The following is a 22,520-nucleotide window of genomic DNA, read 5'->3' as shown; positions in this document are numbered from 1 at the left end:
AGACTCCTAAAATGTTCATGTCATCTTTCTACTTTAGAACAGAGCTGCTGGCCAGGAAGTTCCCCACCGGCCTGTGGACGTGCCCTCCCCCCGCCCCACCCCCGCCAGGTCCTTCACTTCTCTTCCGCCCACCTCCCGATACTCAGCACATCTTGATTTGATAGAGAGCCTTAGGTCTAAAGTACAAGATTTTAACCAAAGATTTTAACCTTTTAACCAAATTACTGAGTCTGCGCCGTTTCTGCTCGCCCTGGGAGAGGCCAGTAAATTGGGAGATGAGGTGTTGGGCGTAAGGAATAAGGACTTTATTCGGAAAGCTGGGAGTCCGAGAAGACGGCCGACCAATGACCTAGAGAACCCTCTTCCCGGGGTCTGGATGCTAGTTTCTTTCGTACAACAAAGAGCGGGGAGGTGAAGAGGTAAAGCAGAAAGGCCTTAAATTATTGCAAATATCTCTGGATTTCAGCCTGACTAGAGGAGGGGATGTGCTTTCTTCTTTCCTGCAGCCATACACAGGTGGGCTGGGTCAGAGTGTTTCCTGTGAGCTGAAAAGGTATTTTCATTTTACATTCAGGCTTGGGGGCCATGACGTTTACTTTAAGCTACAGGCGACATCTCTTTAATGATTAACTTGTAGCAAAAGGAATAGAATATAAAGGTTAAAAGTAAAAGAAACAGATCTAATATGGAGTCAGATTTGTTCTTCCCTATTACAATCATAAACAATGTAAATGTCAGTGAGTTTCTGGAAGGCAAAACACTTTGATGAGAAAAAGCAAATCTAAGTCCTGAGAGGGTTAACTGGACGGAATTATTTGGGCAGTTTGCAGACACTGAATCCGGTGTTTTCTTGAATTTGCTTGGTAGTGGCCCTTATTTAGGGCTTAGGGGAGCCATTCCTCCCTCACATCCCTGCTCCTCTCTGCAGACTGGGCTGAGGAAGCTTTCCCACAAGGACAGAGCTCCCCTGGGCAACCCTTTGATCCCCTCCCCGCCCTCCACTGCAGGGATTCTCCAGTGACACTGGGGAATGGCATCTGGGTCTGGGAGCCATAGGCAAACTAGCACTCTGGGAGCTCTTAAGGGGGAGGGGGGTGGTACTGCCAGCCAGGTACACCCATGGGCAGTGGGAACCTGAGTGGACAGACAGAATGGAAAGAACCCACAGCAGTTTCTCCCCATCCCTCCCCTCCCCAACCTTTGGAGTGAGAGAAGAGCCTGGTGCAGTAACCCCACTACTGACCAGTGTGGGTGTGCAGGACTGGGGAGCTGGGAGCTGGAAAGGAGGGAGATTCCCAGTGCTGTGCCCACCTCGAAGCTCCCTGCCACCTTGTCTGCAGACACAGGGTAGGGGTTAGACGTTTCATGAGCAGGTTGGGGCTGAGGGCTAAGGGTCACACTGCTTGACTCTAGCATGGCCAGAGTGGGTGAATGCGTTCAGCTCAGTTTGACAAGTGCAGCCGGATGCTGAATGTAATGAATAAGTAAAACTGGTTTTTATTACTGAGATGGCTTTGCTCCTGAGATCCAAACTGATTTTCAAAAATGATCCAAGATAGGTACAAATAATTAAGATGTACAGACAAAAGTCACAAGATTTTGCTTTCAGGGAATGTCTTTTTTTTTTTTTTTTTTTCTTTTTTTTGCGGTATGCGGGCCTCTCACTGTTGTGGCCTCTCCCGTTGCCGAGCACAGGCTCCGGACGCGCAGGCTCAGCGGCCATGGCTCACGGGCCCAGCCGCTCCGCGGCATGTGGGATCCTCCGGGCCCGGGGCACGAACCCGTGTCCCCTGCATCGGCAGGCAGACTCTCAACCACTGCGCCACCAGGGAAGCCCTCAGGGAATGTCATTTGATGAAACAAACAGAGGAAGGGAATTTGTTCACAAAGAACCCACGGTCATGGGGTGCTAGCCCTGGGGACTAATGATGCCACCTGACTGGGTGCAGTAAGGTCAACTGAAGTTGTAGTCTCTAACATGGGGCCCCAGCTCCAGCCCAGGACCACCTGGGCACACGAAGTCTTTCCAAAGGCATGGGGGTGGGTGGTGGTTAGGGAATAAATTTCCAGATTGCCAGATTCCATAAGTACTCCTTAAAATTGGTCACCTTTCAAAATTGCTTTTCTCTCACTATACAATGAACAGAATGCATCCCTCTCCCCCCAATACACGTTTTTTTTTAGCAACCTTGCCCTTTCAACTGCACCAGTATGGACCCAAAATCACATAGGCCTTGGGGTAGGGTCCCTTGAGAAGAAGCAAGAGCGTCACAAAAAAAAAAAAAGTGTCGATTCAGGCAGTACATTGACAGCAAGGCTCTGTGCCTTATCCATCTACCTTAGAGTTTAAATATTTAAGGTTTACAAAAAGGACTTAGGGAACTGTGAGTCTCTTTCAAAGCTCATCCGCCCCTTCATCTGCACCATTCTCAGCAATGGGGAAGAAACTTGGTGAGTGCTATCGTTTATTCGCCCGGGTTTTGGTCTAATTTGTATGTTTTGCCTGATTTCTAGGAGGTGTCGGAGAGCAGCTCTGAATTTCTGCCGACGGGTCAACGTTACATTGTCAAGTAAAAGGAAGGTATATTGGAGGTAAGTAAGTGCTTTATATTTTTTATAACATTTATTTCAAGTTATAGGAGAAATATTTTCATTTACTTTTATCTAAGATTATTAGATGTGTACATTTTAATATTTAGAGACTTATGGTCCCAGAAAAAAATTTTAATGAATTTCAAATATATGCATGTGTATTTTCTGGGTGCAGACAAGTATGATAAGGTGGCCAATTAAATGCTTTCAAAAATAAAATGAATGACTTTAAGATCCACTTAGGTGGGGGAAATGGAACAAAAATCTGAAGTCGGGGATCAAAAGGAACAGAGTAAAAGACTTGGAGTTAATTTTTTTTTTTTTTTTTTTTGCTGCGTTGGGTCTTCGTTTCTGTGCGAGGGCTTTCTCTGGTTGCAGCGAGCAGGGGCCACTCTTCATCGCGGTGCGCGGGCCTCTCACTGTCGTGGCCTCTCCTATTGCGGAGCACAGGCTCCAGATGCGCAGGCTCAGTAGTTGTGGCTCATGGGCCCAGTTGCTCCGCGGCATGTGGGATCTTCCCAGACCAGGGCTCGAACCCGTGTCCGCTGCATTGGCAGGCAGATTCTCAACCACTGCGCCACCCAGGAAGCCCTGGAGTTCATATTTTATAAAACACAGGTTTGGTGTTAAATTATCATAATATTTAGAATCCCTCATCTACACTGGAAAGAATTTTATAATAATTTTACTTTTACATGTAAACTTAAAGATACATCAGAAATTTCATCCTTTGCCACTATTTAAATTTATGGTGAAAAAAATTTTTGATGTTCAACCTACAATCATGATGGGAAATACAGAGTTTAAAAAAAATCTTTGGAGATCCGGAAGCATATCCTTGAAGACCACTGAGCTGGTTTGGAGCATCTGTCCTCATTTGACACTTGGTTCCTTGGAGTTGTCCTGTCATTTCTTTCTGAGCCCCCACTGTGTCCCAGTGTGTCTCATGATGGGTTTAGTTCCATGATTGAATGTACCCAGCTTCTGAATTGTGTTAATCCTGACCTACTTGGTTTTAAGCTGACCTGATAAAGGAAGAAGATGGTTCATTCTGACTTGAAAATCAAAGAACCCGATTCACCTTCTGCATCCAGTCATCTGTTACTAAATGGAAATGATGACCTGGTGGGGAAAAATGAGGAAACGGTAAGTTGATGCCTGAAAACCACTCTCCGTGTGGACATGAGCTGTGTCCACTTGCGGGCTGCCCACTGATGCAGTGATGCCATTGTTGCCCGGAGGTGCCCGCTTCCACATCTCTCTGAGGGCAGGACGTGGATACAAAGACTCTACTCATTCTGTTTGGGCCCTTCTTGCAGCCAAATGCAGACAGTGTTTTGCCTTAGCTGATGCTGGTTGGGGTGCAATTTTGGTCTGGAAAACCAGGCAAGATGCTGATGGGCTAGCATAGGAATTGGCCCCAGGCACTGGGCCCGAGGAGCCCTGTGTTATCACATGCACACATCATGATTCAGTCTCGAGTTCAAACCTCTGAGGTGTCACTGTGACACCACCTCACGGTGAAGCCATGTGTTGTCTTTTCTCCTAGAATCGAGACATATTTCTGGTGGGAACCAGACTTGGCTTCTGGAATCAACTCAACCTGAATTTGATTCCGGTGCTGACACTGGCAGCTGTGTGATCTTGGGTGGTTATTCTTCCCTTTAGAAGCCCGATTTTCCATCTGTAAAGTCGGAATAATAATAGTATTTACCTTGTGTGGCTGTTGAGAAGAGGCAGAGGCTGGGCACTTAGGAAGAGCTCTGTTTATTGCTGTCAAATGTTTTAACACAATGGATCTTCAGCATCTTTCCAGTTGGCTCCATTTTCATAATCAATGTTTAACAACGTTTTAAACAATACTACAAACTACATTGGAGGACATAGAAAAATAAGAAGGTCCACCCATCTTTCCACCACCCTAATATAACTGTCATCTCTCTCCTGGCTGTAACTGGCAGGGTAGAGGGCAGGAGGGACTCCCAGTGCTCAGACCCATGTGTTTGGATGTAGCTTTGCCTTTTGTCTTATGACCCAGCAATTCCACTTCTAGGTGTAGACCTTGGTTCTTAGAGTGTGGTCCCCAGAGAAGCAGCATCAACATCCCCGGGGAAGTTTGACGTGGAAGTGATCACAGTCACATATCCTTCCGCCAGACCTAGTGAACTAGAAATTTCAGGGACAGAGCCTGCCGTCTGTGTTCTAACAGACCCTCCAAGTGATTCTTCTTTGTGCTGAAGTTTGAGAAGCATTTTCCCACGTTCATATAGCATTCTTTCTAAGCAAAACCAGAAACGACACAAGTGCCCATGAGTAGTGGAATGCATACGTAGATTGTGATGTGCTCATGCAGTAGGATTCCATACAGCAGTGAAAAGGAATGAGCTAGAGTTCCAGGTATCAAGATGGCTGAGTCTAGAAAACAATGGTGCGGGAGTCCCCTGGTGGTCCAGTGGTTAGGGCTTGGCACTTACGCTGCCGTGGCCTGGGTTCAACCCTGGTTGTGGAACTGAGATCCTGCAAGCCGAATGGCGTGGCCAAAAAAAAACAAAACTAAAAATAAATAAACAATGGTGAACCCTAGAATCAAGCCACAGAAGAAATATACTATATGATCCCATTTATATAAAGATCCACAACAGGCAACCATAAGCCACGTATTGTTCAGGGAAAGATGCACGGGCGGTAAGACTGTAATGAAGAGGTAAGGACATTGTTATCACCAACCTGAGAACAGAAGAACCTTCTGGGGCTGAAGTGGTTTTAGGAGGAAGGTGCCTGGGGAGGGGTAGATTGAGTGTCTTAAGTACAGGGAATATGTGTTTTCTTAACCCAGGTGGTTGGTACATGCATTTTGACTAATTAGTATTCATGTTTTATAAACTCTCATGAATGGGTGGTATAAAGAAACAAAAACAAAAAGAACCCATAAGGAGGGCTAAGACTGAGGTCACTGACGAGTGTAAAGGTACAGCCAGGTGTGTGCACAGCCACCGTGAGTCTTTCTGTGGGGAATCGTGCTCCGAACCTTTCTGAAGTGTTGTTATAGAGAAAAATTGCTCAGGACACTTGTTTACAAATGGCAAGGAAGATTTTATTCAAGACTATTGCAATAGGGGAGAGAGATTGCGCTCAATGTGGATACAAGGACAAGTGGGGATTTATAGCCAGCAGGCAGGGTGGAGGACAGGAGGAAGAATTACCTAGAGGAACTAGGTTAGGATCAAGGGAGGTGAGGAAGGAACTGACTGGCTGTCAAAGCTGAGGAGATTCTGGATGAACTGGCTTAGCACGATTCTTTGATAAGTCTGGACTGAGTAGGTGAAGGAGAGGCCTAGAGGAGAAGGGGGCTCAAAGGAACCTCGTTTAAGTTTGGCCAAGGGCATCCCTGTCAGTGTGTGTACCCCCTCCTCTGCTGAATTTTGTCAACATTTCCCACGTATGAAATGTTGCGGTCAGGCATTCTGTAAAGCAGTGGTTCTCATCTGGGGACAGTTTTACTCTTTGGAACACCTGGCAATGTCTGAAGACATTTTGGTTGTCACAGCTCAAAGTGACTAGTGAATAGAGACCAGGGATGCTGCTACACCTCCTACAATGCACAGGACAACCCAACCACAAAGGCTCATCTGGTCCAAACTATGAACACCTTCTCACGATGCTATAAAAGAACTATTCCAGTAAAATTTAATTATATTCTAAAGCATACACAAAAATAGGAATTAGAAAAAGGTAAAAGGTAAAATGATTTTTTCTTATTTTCTTCGCCACTGGGGTTGTTCGTTTTCTTGTTGTTGAGGTTTGAGCGTTCTTTTTATATATATATTCTGGGTACAAGTCCTTTGTCAGATATAAGCTTTGCAAACATTGTGCCTTGCCTTTCCATTCTTTTAACAGTCTCTTTTAAAGATTAGATGTTTTAAATTTTGATGAAGTCCAATTTATGTGTTGGTTCTTTTATGGATTGTACTCTTAGGGCCATATCTAAGAAATCCTTGCCTAATCCATAGTCACAGAGATTTTCTCCTGTGTTTTCTTCTAGAAGTTCTATAGTTTTAGAGTTTGCATTTGGGTCTGTGTTCCACTGTGAGTTAATTTTTGTACATGGTGTTAAACATAGATTCAAGGTCATTTTTTTGCATATAGATGTTTAGTTATCCCAGTACCATTTGTTGAAGGAAAAGGCTACCTTTTTTCCACTGCATTCCCCTTGTACTTTGGTCAAAAAACAGTTGTTCACAAATGTATTGGTTTATTTCTAGACTATGTATTCTGTTCCGTTCTCTTTCTCCATTTTTGCATCAGTATCACATTGTTTTGGTTACTACAGCTTTATAGCATTTATGGAAATCAGGGAATGTTAGCCCTCCAACTCTGTTCTTTTTCAAAGTCATTTGACTATTTTAGGAGTATTTAGACTATTTAGATTTTCTGTGATTGTTAATGTAATTGGGCTTGGAAAGATCATTTTGCAATTTGTTTTCTATTTGCCTTGTTTTTCATCTCCTCTTTCCTCTTTTCCTGCCTTCTTTTGAATTAATCAAGTTTTTTTATGATTCTGTTTTATCTCCTCTGTTGGCTTATTAAATGAAACTGTTTTAGGGAATATATTATATGTCCTTAACTTATCAAATTTACCTTCAAGTGCTAATATACTACTTCATGTATAAGAACGTTACACGATAGTATGTGTCCATTTCTCCCCTCCCAGCCTTCATGCTATTTTATCATGATTTTTAATTTTATCAATATTTTAAACCCCACAATACATTTTTATTTCTGTTCAAATAGTCAAATGTCTTTTAAAGATAATTAAGTAATAAAAAAGCATAGTGGTCACCATTTCTGGTGTAAATTCCTTGGTGTGGATTAAGAGGTCCATTCAATATAATCTTCCTTTGGCTTGAAGGACATCCTAAACATTTCCTGTAGTGCAGGTCTGCTGGTGATGAATTCATTCACTTTTGTACATCCGAAAAAGTCCTTATTCCCTTTCATTATTTTAAAAGATATGTTTGCTGGGTAGAGAATTCTGGGTTGATGGTTTTTCTCAGCACTTTAAAAAGGTTGCTCCACTGTCTACTCACTTGTATAGCTTCCAGTGAGAAATGTGCTGTAAATCTCATCTTTGTTCTTCTGTACTTATAACATGTTATTTTCCGGCTGCTTTAAACATTTTGTCATTATCACTGGTTTTGAGCAATTTGACTATAACGTGCCTTGATGTAGTTTACTTTATGTTTCCTTTGCTCAGGATTCATTGAGCTTTTTGGATCTTCGGCCTAATAGTTTTCACCAAACTTGGGAAAAATTTAGCTTTTATTTCTTCAAGTATTTATTTCTGTTTTGCCCCCACTGTCTTTTGAGAACTCCAATCACCTGTATATATTAGGTCGATTGACGTTGTCCATCTTTGATGGCATGTGACCTGCAGGCTGTGATAGAGGTCTCCCACTCTACCTCTTCCAGGGGTCTGAGAACAACCTGTACAACCAGTATGAGGAGAAGGTGCGGCCCTGTAGTGACCTCATTGACTCCCTGCAGGCCCTGGGCGTGGAGCAGGGCCTGGCCCTGCCCGCCATCGCTGTCACTGGGGACCAGAGCTCGGGCAAGAGCTCCGTGCTGGAGGCTCTGTCGGGGTTCGCCCTTCCCAGAGGCAGCGATAAGCTCTGCTGGGCCAGCCTCCTGCAAGCCACAAGGCATCCCGGGCACCAGTGGTTTAAGGGGAGGTCTCTGGGAAGGCCCCCAGGAGGGCAGCTCCCACAGGCCCTGGACAGCTGCATAAGCACTTGCCCTGTATGTTAATCAGCTCAGGCTGCAGTAACAGAGGACCTCAGACTAGGAGCTTAAACAATAGAAATTTACTTCTCGCAGTTCTGGAGTCTGGAAGCCCGAGATCAAGGTGTCAGCAGGGTTGGTTTCTCCTGAGGCCTGTGTCCTCGCCTTACACATGACCCTCTTCTCCTTGTGTCCTCACGTGGCCTTTTCTCTATGTGCACCCATGTCTAGGATCTCTTCCTCTTTTTAGAAGGATGCCAGACATGTTGTTTAGGGCCCCACTCTTATGACCTCATTTAATGTTAATTACCTCTTTAAAGATATACCCTATCTCCAAGTATAGTCACATTGGGCATTAGGGGCTTCAACATATAAGTCTGACAGGGTGGCGGGGGGAGGAGACCCAATTCATAACATCCTCTCATCACATGTTTAGTGTGGATGGTCCATAACCTACACTTGCGGAAGGTCTGAGTAAAGGCATGTGGGTCCTCAGCCCTAAACACTGTGCACGTGGGTGTCCTTCCTGAGCCCCTTCCCAAGAGGTGACCCTCTATCTGGGAGGTGAAGATTGGTGCTCTGCTAAGTGGTGCTTTTTGAGCTCCCAGGCCAAGGATCAGTGAGGGCTCCAGGGAAGAAGGCACACCTGAGCTGGGTCTTGAAATACGAGTCAGATGTGAAGGCAGGTGGGATTTGGAAGAAGTTTACAGTAAGGGGACTGTGGTGAGGTGGCCTGGCGGGGGCAGTCCCCCTTCCTGATAGGAGTGGGGTGTGTGCACTGGGGGACGATGGAGGACATTTGCAGAAATTTGGGGCTCCCCACTGTAGTTTGCCACCTGGGCTGATGGAAAACACTGGAGTGAAGAAGGGGGTCTAAAGAAGTGGCTTTCAAGCCAAACACCCCCTGAGACATACAGTCAAGATGCACATTCGTGAGTCACCCCAGATAGAATGTGTCGGAGTGTCAGAGGGTGAGACCAGAAAGTCTTCAGTTTTAACAGTCCCCCCAGATGATTATATAGAAATTTGAGAACCCCTGGTCTAAGACCGCCACATAGGACCTGTTAGGAGCAGAGTAGAGAACTGATGGAAAATGACCTCCTAGGTATTGTTACAAGATGTCCTCTGGTGCTGAAACTGAAAACATGTGTGAATGAAGACGAGTGGAAAGAGGCAAAGTCAGTTTCCGGGACAAGGAGACTGAGATTTCAAATGCTTCGCAGGTGGAAAAGGAAATCAGTGACGGTAAGTGTCCCATGTTTGTTTGTCATTGCCTATTTGGCTATCTGGTCAACCAGGCGAAGTGGGTGGGGTCTGCCTGTCACCATTCCCACTCTCCCCTTTCTGGGCCTGTCCTGGTCCCCCGGGAACCCTCCCTTCCCTACATCCGGCCCCCAGCTTTCTTGTATTTTCTCTTCTTTTACTCTCATTAAGACCAGTGCTTTGGACAGAATCTGACCTCAGTAGTTTATTGTTTAGTATGTAAGTACGTACCTGAGCATAGTGTGAATTTTGAAGCTTGTCTCCAAATATGGAGTATTGGTCCCTTATTCAAGGGCTTCCCCATCCCACAGATCTGATGGAAGAGGTATATGGGTATGGGACCAGGGAACCCCTTCACATATTAACCTGGTAAAAAGGCATTCCAAAATGCTGACTGGGGCATCACTGAACCCTACTCAGAAATGGGGGTCCTTTTTCTCCAAGAGTGGGGTGCATGTCCTTGCATAACCCTGGTTTAGGCTAATTTATGGCAGGGCTCGGTAAATGCAGACCACAGAGATTACATCATCGACGTGAGACATCTGAAAAGAGAAACTTAACACTTGGACTTATGAATGCACTCTCAGAATGGAACTCGTTCGTATGTAGGGGACTCACTGCATGCCTCATCCATGAATCACAGTGGGGGGAAGTTGCTTTCAGAGGATTCGCTGTAATGTGATATTCCATCCCAAGCTCTATTCTGTTTTTCTCCTTCCTCTTCTGTAGCCCAGGTTGCCATTGCTGGGGAAGGCATGGGAATCAGTCATGAGCTGATTAATCTGGAAGTTACCTCCCCTCACGTCCCGGATCTGACCCTGATAGACCTTCCCGGCATCACCAGGATCGCTGTGGGCAATCAGCCAGCCAACACTGAATATCAGGTGAAACGTCAGGTTCCATCCTGGCCCGGGCCTTGCGGGGGTGGGGCTGCATTAGAGCATCAGTGAGTCCAGGACTGAGCTTGAAGAGTGGGTATTAGGAGGTGGGGAATTTGGAGAGTGTGATGGTCGAAATCTACTCCACCAAGTTGGGTGGAAGCTTCTGTGGAAAAAGGCAAACAGGCAAAGTTGGAAATGCATTTTATTTGTGTTTTATGTGGCGACTCGTTTTGGTCATAGTTACATTTTGTGCCATATCTAAACCAGCACGTATTAGGAAGGGGTTTTATGTGGGAAGCATAAGAGAACATTAGAAGCAAGTCTAATGATATTCCTATATCAGTGAATCTCACTCTGTGGATTAAAGATTTAGGGAATAGTCAAGCAATTCTTTTGGCATCTTGTTTTTCATTGTGACTGTCAGATTTGAGGTCTTAGGAGATAGTTAAAGAGTTAAGACCTCACAGTTTTCCCTGTTTCAGCCACAGAGAACTTAGTTCCTCTGACTTGGGAAGTGCCACCAGGCTTGTGTTGTGGGCTCGTTTCTCCATAGTTGCTTCTTTGGAGAAATACCTCTGGGACCTGGAGGTTCTGAAGCAAGTACAAGGTCAGGACCTGTCTCATCTTTCATACCCTCTCATTTTCTTACAGATCAAGTCTCTCATCAGGAAGTACATCCTTAAGCAGGAGACCATCAACTTGGTGGTAGTCCCCGCTAATGTGGACATCACCACCATGGAGGCACTGTGCATGGCTCAGGAGGTGGACCTCCAAGGACAGGACCATAGGTAAGAAGATGAAAGAATCGAAAAATAGTAGGTGGCTTGATAGTGGAAAAGCATCCCTTGAATCCAGTGGGTGCTTCCTGGCACACATACAAGTTGAGAACCTTTTGAGAACACATTGAGGCCAGATGAAATGGGCTACATTTGACTCTTGTTGGCCGTGTGTTGGCTTCTAATCCTTGTCTACCTGCTTATAAGAGGCATGGTGGGTTCAGGAGGTGAGGCAAAATCAGAAAGCAGTTATGTCAGTTGACAGTGCATTTGAAGTAGAACAACCCACGTGTCCCAGACAGATGAATGGATACGCAAAATGTGTTGTATCAATACAATGGAATAGTATTCAACCTTAAAAAGGAAGGATAGGGCTTCCCTGGTGGCGCAGTGGTTGGGAGTCCGCCTGCCGATGCAGGGGACACGGGTTCGTGCCCCGGTCTGGGAGGATCCCACATGCCGCAGAGCGGCTGGGCCCGTGAGCCATGGCCGCTGAGCCTGCGCATCCGGAGCCTGTGCTCCGCAACGGGAGAGGCCCGCGTACCGCAAAAAAAAAAAAGAAGGATATTCGGACACGTGCTACAATGTGGATGGATCTTGAAGACATTATGTTTAATGACATAAGCCAGGGCAAAAGGACAAATACTGTGTGATCCCACTTATATGAGGGATCTATAGTGGTCAAGTTCATAGAGACAGGAAGTCAAACGGGGGGAAAGGGGGAAAGGAGAGTGGGTGTTCCGTGGTGACAGAGTCTCAGCTTGGGAGGAGTAAAAGGTTTTGGAGCTGGTTAGGGATCAAGGTTGCCCAACAACGTGGAAGTGCTTTATGCCCCTGAACTGTGCACCTAAAAATGGCTAAAATGGTAAATTTTATGTTTTTAAAAATGTGTTTGGCTGTAAATAGCAGAGAACCTGAGTACAGTGGCTGAAACAAATGGCGATTTATTTTCACGCCTAACAAGAACTCTGGGGCTTCCCTGGTGGCGCAGTGGTTGAGAGTCCGCCTGCCGAGGCAGGGGACACGGGTTCGTGCCCCGGTCCGGGAAGATCCTACATGCCGCCGAGCGGCTGGGCCCGTGAGCCATGGCCGCTGGGCCTGCGCATCCGGAGCCTGTGCTCCGCAACGGGAGAGGCCACAACAGTGAGAGGCCCATGTACCGAAAAAAATAAAATAAAAAAAATAACCCCTGGGCACACGCTTCCCTCGGGACCGCTGTTCAGTGACGCTGTCAGGACCCAGTCCCTTCCACCTTCTGCTCCACCATCCTTAGCTCCAGGCGCTCATTCTTTGCTTGTCCTGCTGCCTGTCGTGCCTGGGATGGGAATCTCTGGGCCAGGGCAGCAGCTCCCAGTGGACACGGTAAACCTCAGGGTTAGTCCCGGGCTGGCTTCGCTGGACAGTCCCACAGGGCCCCGCACCCGGAAGGGTCCACACCTGGTGTGATGCTCTGATGCTGCCATCTTGCAATACTCAACGTTTGAACAAGGGGCTCTGCGTTTCCATTTTGTAATGGGCCACGCAAGTGATGTAACTGGTCCTGGCTGGACCAGTGTTCCTCCAAGTGTGAGCCAGGCCCCACCTGCACCAGAAATAATCGGAGAATTTTTAGAAATGCAAGTCCCTCGATCCCACCAAACCTCCTGAATCAGAATCTCTGGGATGGGGCCTGAGATTCTGCATTTTAAGACCTACCTTAAGGTGTTTCAGAGGCACAGGAAAGTTTGAGAGTGAACTCCTCCACTGGACAGAAAGAACACAAAAGGGCCATTACACTCTACTGTCTCTTTGGTGTGAGAGCTGAGATCTGGGTGATGTGAGCTTGGGGAGAACACAGGGGCTGAGCCTCACACCTTCGCTCCGCAAGCCCTATTGTGTGCCCTCAAGCAGGGTGGGAGGAAACCAGGGGCCAGGGGACCTGCCTTCCCAGGGGCAGGAGCTGTCCTTACTTTTCGCTCTGCGAAGCTGTGAGCATTCTCTAACCAAAGTCTCTGGGTCGCAGGAATCTTGACGAAGCCCGATCTGGTGGACAAAAGCACCGAAGATAAGGTAGTGGACGTGGTGAGAAACCTTGTCTTCCACCTGAAGAAGGGCTACATGATCATCAAGTGCCGGGGGCAGCAGGACATCCAGCACCAGCTGAGCCTGACCAAGGCCCTACAGAAGGAGCAGGACTTCTTTGGGAACCACGCCCATTTCAGGTAGGCGGGTGGTGTTTTCCGAGTGTGAACCAAAATTAAGGACCTCCGTCCTCACGTGGGAAAATGGATGCTGTCTTAAATCAGATTTTGAGAGTGTCCATGTGTGTTTGTTCCTTGACAATGACCACGGAATTTGCCTGGAAGAAAAAAGGAGGAATTCACAAAGTACTGCAAAGAATAAATTTAAAACATCAAAAGAAGGCAGAGATTTTTGCAATAACTGAAATAGTATGGTTCTGGAACCGGAATATAAACGTAAGTGAAACAGAAACAAAGTAGAAAACCCAGAAATAAGACTCAGATACATATATTTGGTCTATGATAAATGTGGCAGTTCAAATCCCTGGGCTATGTCTGTTGGATCATCCATCAGTGGCATTGAGATAATTGTTTAATATTTGGGAAAAAATTAAATTGTGACCTTACTTAACATGGGATACCCAAATATAATAAGTATCAGTTGAAGTTTAAAATTAAGTACAAGAAAGGCACCATAAGTGTCCCAGAAGAAAATATAGACGGAGAATTTATAATCCCAGCATAAAAGTCTTTCTAACCCTAATGCCAAAAATGACATTTTTTAAAAAGGAAAAGACTGATAAATTGGTTAGATTTGAAACAATGAGAAGATGTAGAGTTGGTGGGAAAGGAGGGGCGTGGACCTTCACCTCTGCTGCTGGGAATGTGTGCTGAGGTCACATGCGAACCGGTCTGCATAGGTGCATCCCCGAGGTTGAGTTCCAGTTCTAGGAATTCCACCCAGGAAAGTAATCAGAGATGTATCCACTCATGTTGGCTAAAGGATGTTCAGCACAGGTTTGGTTTTTGTTTAAATTTTTATTAGAGTATAGTTGCTTTACGATGTTGTGTTAGTTTCAGGTGTACAACAAAGTGAATCAGGTATACATATATCCACTCTGTTTTAGATTCTTTTCCCATATAGGTCATTACAGAGTATTGAGTAGAGCTCCCTGTGCTATACAGTAGGTCCTCATTCGTTATCTATTTTATACATAGTAATGTGTATATGTCAATCCCAATCTCCCAGTTCATCCCAACCCCCCCTTCCCCCTTGGTATCCATAAGTTTGTTCTCTACATCTGTGTCTCTATTTCTGCTTTGCAAATAAGTTGATCTGTACCATTTTTCTAGGCTCCACATATAAGCAATATTATACAATATTTTTTTTTACAGATTTGTTTTTTGTGGTACACGGGCCTCTCACTGCCGTGGCCTCTCCCGTTGCGGAGCACAGGCTCCAGACGCGCAGGCTCAGCGGCCATGGCTCACGGGCCCAGCCGCTGCGCGGCACGTGGGATCCTCCCGGACCGGGGCACGAACCCGCGTCCCCTGCATCGGCAGGCAGACTCTCAACCACTGCACCACCAGGGAAGCCCACAGATTTGTTTTTAATTGTGAAAATTTGGAATCTAAATGTTGAAAATCATGGGATTTATATAAATGAACCAGAATAAGAGATCACAGCGCTGGCAACCATTAGACTGCTGTGCAATGAGATGCCAATGAAAAGGAGCTTATAAGATGTGGGGAAAAAAAGTGACACAGTCACTGAGATCCCTTGTGTGCACACATGTGTATGCAGGTGGAGACCCATGTCCTTCATAAACTTTATCACATTTGATGCTCCCAGAAGCCTGCAGAGACATATAATTCAGAGGAGATACTTGTACACCTGCGTTCATAGCAGCATTATTCACAATAGCTAAAACGTGGAAGCAACCTGAGTGTCCACTGATAGATGAATGGGATAAACAAAATGTGGTCCACCCATACAGTGGAATAGCATTCGGCCTTAGAAAGGAAGGAAATTCTAGCACATGTTGTAACACGGATGAACCTTGAGGACGTTATGCTCAGTGAAATAAACCAGTCAGAAAAAGACAAACACTGTATGATTCCACTTGTACGAGGCCCCTAGAAGAGTCACATTCATAGAGACAGGGCCTGGGGGGAGGGGGGGGGGAGATGTTTAATGCGGACAGAGTCTCATTTGGGGAAGATGGAATAGTTCTGGAGGTGGATGGTGGTGATGGACGCACAGCAACGTAATTGTACTTAATACCACTGAATGTGGGCTTACAAACGACCGAAATGGTGAATTTTATGTTATGTATATTTTACCACAATTTAAAAAATTGACAGGTGTGGAAACTGAAACTTAGGTATGAGTGTACTCTTGCAAAGAGGTGTGTGGACTCACGCTTCCTGGCCGCCCTTCATCCTAAAAAGTCCCTTAAAATATAGAAAATCATGTAATAACTCACCCTGCAAACAAATATTTGGAAAGAGTGAGAGAAGGGCTTGGCTTCCTTCCTCCAACCAGCCCATGGTTTAAGTTCTCCTCTTGGGGAAGGGTGGGCCCCCCAGTTCAGGGTTCATCCGTAAACCTGTGTCAGTATATTTTCACGAAGGTCGATACTGATGTGCATTATGTATATAGAAGGGTATGTGCATGTTATGAAAACGTATCTAGAGGTGACTGTATATTTTTATAAAGACCATTTCTATAGTCAGATGTCATGAGACACAATATATCAGCTGGCAGGGATCATTCTATACCATTTTTGAAATACCTAACGTAACTGAAATTCAGTCGACTCTATGCGATCCAATTCTGAACATTTGTTGGGGACCAGATGCAGGACATTCCATTCAGTGGGAAGTAACTGGATTTGCCTTGGTTTTCCCTAGCAGCAGAGAGCTGACTTGCATTTTCTGGCTAGACCCAGATGGGCACGTACGTTGTCTTCTCTCACAGGGATCTTCTGGAGGAAGGAAGGGCCACGGTTCCGTGCCTGGCCGAAAGACTGACCACTGAACTCATCGTGCACATCTGTGTAAGTACTTGCAAAGCTGTCCAATCTCTGAATGGAATCCTGCAGACACAAAGCTTAACCATGTCGGCTAACAAACGTCAGCACACGTGGATGTCCTGTGCATCTCTTTAAGATGCCAGCTCAGATTCAGGGGGTCTGGATGTGGCCCGGGATTCTCCCAGGTGGTGTGGATGTTGCCTGTCAGAGGACCACACGTTGAGTGGGATGCTCATAAACTATCCACTTGGCCTAATTACAAATTAGCATCTTATGAGCACTGGACTAACTCTTCCTTTCCCATCATCGCCAAACTTGACTCATTCCCTCTTCATATTTACGTCTTTCCATTGTTTTCTAGTTTCTTCAGAAATCTCTGCCCCTGTTAGAAAATCAGATAAAGGAGAGTCACCAGAGAATAACAGAGGAGCTACAGAGTATGGCTCAGATATCCCGGAAGACGCAAGTGGGAAGATGTTCTCTCTGACAGATGTGAGTGTTGCCAGGGGCACCAAGCTGGAGAGTCGCACATCACTGTCTACAAAGGGATCGTGCGTGGGCCTTGTGCACGTCTCTCTTCACTCCCCTAAAGCTGATCCGGACTCCTTCTGGCCACTTAGCACCAGAAGGTTGGAGGATGGTGGGCAGGGAGTGGCAGACCATCCATTCATAGCATCGGCTCTTCCTCAAGCGCGCTCACCCGAGACCCCCGGGCAGTGAGGGGAGTTTGGGGTTGTCTGCTGCCAAAGCCTCTTCTCTCCTGTCCTCCCACCCGGGAGGCAGCAGAGAAGGGCTCGCCCACCCTCTGCATGCATGCGACCGCCAAACTACTTTGCTTGTATTTGTAATATCTCCGCTGATACATACATTTTTCTTCTTGGCAGAAAATTGATGCATTTAATAAAGACATCACTAATATAATAGAAGGGGAAGAATTCGTGGGAGAGTATGACTCTCGGCTGTTTAACAAAATGCGAACCGAGTTCTACAGATGGAGTATTGTGGTTGCAAACAATTTCTGGAAAGGTGAGTCCAAGGCACCATGGGAAACCCTGTAAGTCAAGCTGAGTCCAGGGCCCGGGGGGCTGGGTGATGCAGTTGGTGAAGGACGCCCAGAGTAAGGAGTTAGTGGCGTGAAAGCCACATGTGCTGTTTCAGATCCCTGAACTCTGGCCAGCAAGCATCTAGTACTGATTTCAGAGGACACCTAGAGAGAAAATACAGATTCATTGGCCCATATCAGTCATGACTCTTAGAAGAATCAGCCCTCCCTCAACAGTGAGCAAGTCGACATATCATGTGTGTCACACTCTTTTTGTTCCCAACGGTGCTGCCCCTGAAATAACCCAGTTTGATCTTGGTTAACCCACCAAGGCCTTGAAGCCTGACGTGTCTCGTAATGGATCTTATAGTTGCAGTGATGAAAAGAAAATACAACGGAGAGGTCCAGGGGAGCTGATTTTCGCTACTCAGAAATTTCCTCTCAGCTACCAAGAGATGGTCTCATGCCAACGTGGCCCTTCTGTGTGATTCTCTGTGTGGCCCACCACCTCAGCTTCCCCACACCCACTTGGTCAGGAAGAACTCTGCACCAGCCTGCTCGCTGGGTTACTGTGCTCACCAGGTAGCTCCCTGGCAGGAAAGGCTTTCACTCTCCTTCCCTGTCTGACCCGTGCTGCTCCCCTCTCCCTATGTGGCTCTGCCTGGCCACAGGCTGAACATTACCCACCTCCTACTTCACCAAAACTAGGGATGATTTGGATGATCTCCAGGACAATGGGAAAATGACTTTTGCAGCCGTGTTCATACCAGACTCTCAAAAGCTGTTTGGGTGTGTGGTTTTGCCAGTCAGACAGACCAGCCCTTCCTTTCAGCTGGTGTCCATTCTCCAACATCAGATGTCGGTTTCTTGGCCCCAGCATCCCCCTGGAATGCCTTCATCTGCCTGTCCCTTCTCTCCCGCCCTGCATTGGTGACACTGGCGGTCCCATCCCTCGCCTGCTCTCATCCTGGGGCACGGAGCATGTGTTCCAGCTCCAACTCACTGATTGCCTCCACTCACATACCCTGAGTGCTTGCTCCACTCCTGGCATCTTTCTAAACTTTTGTTTTTAGCTCATGTAATCTTTTCAGCCCTCACATGAGGCCAGGTGCTCATACTATAGAGAAGGGAAGTGAAGCACGGAGAGGTCGCAGAACTTGCTACAGTACCAGTATATATCAGCTTGTTGAGAGATCAACTTATCTTAGGAAAGAGAAACTTTGCACTAGCAGGTGGGGTGTGGTGACATTACCCAACTCAGGTTCTGCTTCTCATTGCTCAAGAATCCAGTACTGAGAGACAAGTATTGGGTAAAATGAGAGACAGCTTTACTCAGGAAGCCAGCTATCCTGGGGAGAAGGTGGACTCATGGCCCAAAGAACCAATTCCCCATTTTCCAGGTTTTGTTTGGAGATTCTGTAGGGAAAAGAGGAAGGGTTAACATGCTAAAGAGGTGCGTGATGAGCTCGTGGACATTCCTCTGATTGGTTGGTGGTGAGGTCACCAAGAGTCAACATCCTCAACCCTCTGGTTCCAGCCGATCTGGGGCTGCGTGACTGTGGGCAGCATATGACTAGCTTCTTTTACGTGGCGGGGGTTTTAGTATCTGTAAAGCAGCCCAGAGGACATGGCACAAAATACTGTCTGTAGCCCTTGAGGAGGGACTAAAGGTCCTTGACTTTGTTTAATGGCTGAACTATTATTATTTTGTTTGGCTTGACTATTTTCCTTTGTTGCTGCCTTTTTTCATTTCTCTGATTAAATTTATTCTTTGGATACATTTTCTTTTTTTAGAGACAAAGGGAAAGCAGAGGACATGGGTGGGGTGAGGAGGGGATATTGTCCCAGGACCCCACTGGGTCCTGCTCAGTTACAGAGAGGGAGAAAGGAAGGTTGAAACGAACTTTCAACGTGCCCAGAACTCAGAGAGCTCCCTTCTGTGGTTTTTGATAGCCCAGCTCCTTTTCTGCTAAATAATTTTAGCTTTGATTTTAAAAAAAAAGGTTATAAAATCTTTGGGGCAGAGTTTTTGTACTCAGTCTGCACATTAACCTTTTTAGAGCACGTTTTACCCTCTTGCATCAGAAGTAAGCATTTAGTGATCAGGAGAGGCTGGTGGGAGCCCAGGCTTGGGGTTGGCCCCCGACGTGGTGCCGCCTGGAGCACAGAGGACGAGGGTGCCTTTGAAACCCAGGTGGGGAGCTTTTGCACCCGCCAGGTCTCGTCCGTGCCGGGGGCTCCGCGGTGACGTCAGGGTCTCCTGGCGGCCGCAGCCCCTCACCCTCCTGTGAACTGCCCCTCCCTTCTTGCCAGGAGGTCAGCACCCGCCATCTCCAGCCACACCCCCTGGATGCTCAAGACGTTCGGCCAGCTGCGGAAGGGCATGCTGCAGAACAAGGACAAGTACGACAGGCTGCTGAAGGAGCGCAGCGACACCAGCGACAGGAGGAAGCTCCTGAGGGAGCCGCTGCAGCGGCTGACCCGGGCTCGGCTTGCCAAGTTCCCCGGCTGAACCCGCCCTCCGCCCCGCCCCGGGGTCTCCAGGGAGCCGGTGACCGACATCTTTCCCTGCCAGCCTCGCGTCATTAGCTGACCATTTCACGGTTGCCCCAGTGGTTAGTAGTCAGACTGTAGCCGTCATCCCTGCTGTTAGTGGATGACGACCTAGTCAGAAGCTGTGATGGGCACGCTGGCCTCAGGCATCAAGTGATTTACATAGACGGTCCACGCCTGCCCTGTGCTCTCTGCATCACTTCATCAGTTACCGATGCCCACACAGCATCCTAAAAGGGTCATTCCGGTTTCTGTAGTGGCCTTTCACACCCGACGTTTTAGGGGCGTTAGTGCCACGTGTGTGAATGCACATAGAAGCCTATTTCTTTGATTTGTAATAAACTCGTTTCGACCAGACATTTCTCTGACACCTTCTTTATCTGGGGGGAGAAGTCTGACAGTGACAGCAGGCGGGAACGCTTGGAACAGTCGGTGGGCACTACCGCTTCTCTCGGTGCTGGATCAGGTCACAACGAACAGTTGAACAGAGGAATGTGGTCGGTTATTTATGAGAGGCTGAAGGGAAATGGGGAATACAGTTAAAGAAATGGGACAGAATGTGAAGCAATCAGCATTCGTTGTGTATAACGTGTGCTGATCAAGTGTCCAGTCTGCTTAATCGCTGGCCACCTGGCATGAGGCTGACAGGTAAAAAGCCCACGTCCAGAGAGGTCACTGCCCAGCCAGTGGGGTTTTACAGGCCAATGCAGGTCTGGGGGGCAGAGAAGGTGGACCGTTAACCGTGAATTGGCCAGAAGGAGCACAGCACGGTCCTGAGTGTCCTTGGACTGGGCAGGGCTGGGGGCGCACGCAGACACCCCGCCAGAAAGAGAGTGGCTATCTCACGAGCTGTCCACTCCCAGGCCCAGTGGGACAACCGCTTGTTGTTGGGGGGAGGGGGGTGAACTAGCTACACTGTCCCCTCCCACCCAGCCCCCACCGCACCCGCACCCCCATCCCAGGGCCCTTCTGACACTCAGGACTCCGGGATCCTCAATGCTTTGGGACAATACGAGAATTCAGGTACGAGAGGGGATGCTCTGGACACTTGGAGGCTGGCGCCCCCTCGTGGCTGGACTGAGTAACTGCTCCAATACCAACAAGGGACCAGAATCAGAGGTGTTGGTGTTGCCAAGGGTTCTTCTTTGCTGTCGCTAAGGTTTTCCTGGCGATTCCTAGACTGAGTGGAGGAAGAAAGCTGATAGTACGTGCTCCAGAGAACGGGAATTTCCCCAGGGAGCAAGCCCGCTGGGGACTCACAAGGTACTCATAATCACTTTCCTGTTACCCCAAAAGAACAGGCGTCCAGGAATCCCTCAGGCCTGTTCCAACCAGCTATCGATAGGGGAGAAGTACACTGTCTCTCCTCTCACCTGTTCAGGACTCAGGGAGAGACAGCTCTGGAGTTCACTCTGTGTGATTCCTTCACTCAGAGGGCGGAGAGGCTCAGGCAAAGGGTTGAACTGCCCCCGCCATTCTCCTTCTCACATCTCCCATCTCCACCCATGAGGGGCGGCACCCGGATCAGAACCTGCATCTCCAGGGTCTGCTGCCTGCTCTACAGCATCGGCCTGAAAGTCCATCAACGTGTGCAGAATGTGCTAGAATAGCAGTGATGCCCACTCATGGTCCCTCACTCCAGGCAAGCCTGGGCTTCAGTTGATCCCATAGGATGGGGCTGAGTCTGGAGCAGAGCAAGGAGAGGGGCCAGATCACATTGAACTGACCAAAGTAGGAAGCCTCATTTTTCCAGGTGCTTTACCAAATGCTGTGAGGGGTGGAGTGGGCATAGGAGATGCTGGGCACTTGTCCAAATGACTTGCCGGATGCCTGACTATTTTCTAAGATGCTATGGAGCACCTCCCTTTATTTCTCTCCTTCTGGAGCAGAAAGCAAAGACGAAAGCAGCCAGCCAGCCAGAAAAGTCCCCGTGGTCAGTTTTTGTTTGGGAGGAAAGGAATCCAGTCCCAGGGACAAATCATCCTCCAGGTAGTCATAAAAACAGCAAAAGGGGCACTGACCTTGAATCCACTCACCTTCAGTGGATTCAAATGGATCAGTGGATTTTCAGGGGATTATAAGATCAGGTTCTTTAATCACAGCAACGCCCATGTTTATGGGGTTAATTCATTTAAAATGAGGTAGCTGGTACAACAGTGAATGTTTTAAGTGTCACTTTGGAAGTAGCATAAATCGCAGCCCTTAAAACACTGGGGGCACTGGGAGAAGAGCTCTGGCCTGTGCCACATCGCCTTCTCTGTGTCCGAAGCAGCAAAGGATTTGACTTCAACCAGGGGTGTGTGTGTGTGGCTCTTTACAAAGTCAGGTTCCAGGGTGAAGCCTTGGTCATAAGGAAAAAGTCTCTGAAATCAGAGCCAGGTCAGGGAAACCACAGGAGAACCAGAGAGAAGGAGCTGAGAACAGACCAGGGACCCGAGTTTAAGGTAGGACTGTACCCCGACCTCCATAACAGCTCAGCAAGAAGCGAATCAAAGTTCATTCATTTTCCACGCTGCGAACTCACCCTGCCCCAGCTGCAAGAAGCCACAAGATGATCAACACAGATTCCACACTTTCCTTAATACTCGTTTCCACTTTAA

The 22,520-nt window shown here is 47.4% G+C and overlaps 1 protein-coding gene across 1 annotated transcript; it reads left to right on the top strand.

The window, feature by feature from the left end:
* Positions 1-2,608: 2,608 nt before the first annotated feature.
* On the top strand, positions 2,609-20,271 carry MX1 (MX dynamin like GTPase 1). Its single transcript, XM_089910067.1, is given in 13 exon segments — positions 2,609-3,738; positions 8,062-8,253; positions 9,475-9,540; positions 9,543-9,615; positions 10,363-10,517; positions 11,166-11,302; positions 13,279-13,491; positions 16,271-16,349; positions 16,696-16,759; positions 16,762-16,817; positions 17,210-17,351; positions 19,536-19,611; positions 19,681-20,271. Coding segments are annotated over 13 exon segments (1,557 nt in total). The 5' UTR covers positions 2,609-3,633; the 3' UTR covers positions 19,880-20,271.
* The last annotated feature ends 2,249 nt before the right edge of the window (positions 20,272-22,520 follow it).

Source organism: Delphinapterus leucas, chromosome 4 (genome assembly GCF_059928025.1).
Source record: "Delphinapterus leucas isolate spDelLeu-1000000601 "Yukka" chromosome 4, BTC_Dleu_Yukka2, whole genome shotgun sequence".
Classification (NCBI taxonomy): domain Eukaryota; kingdom Metazoa; phylum Chordata; class Mammalia; order Artiodactyla; family Monodontidae; genus Delphinapterus; species Delphinapterus leucas.
The sequence above is the reverse complement of the archived record's forward strand: the minus strand, read 5'-3'. Positions and strand labels throughout refer to the sequence as shown.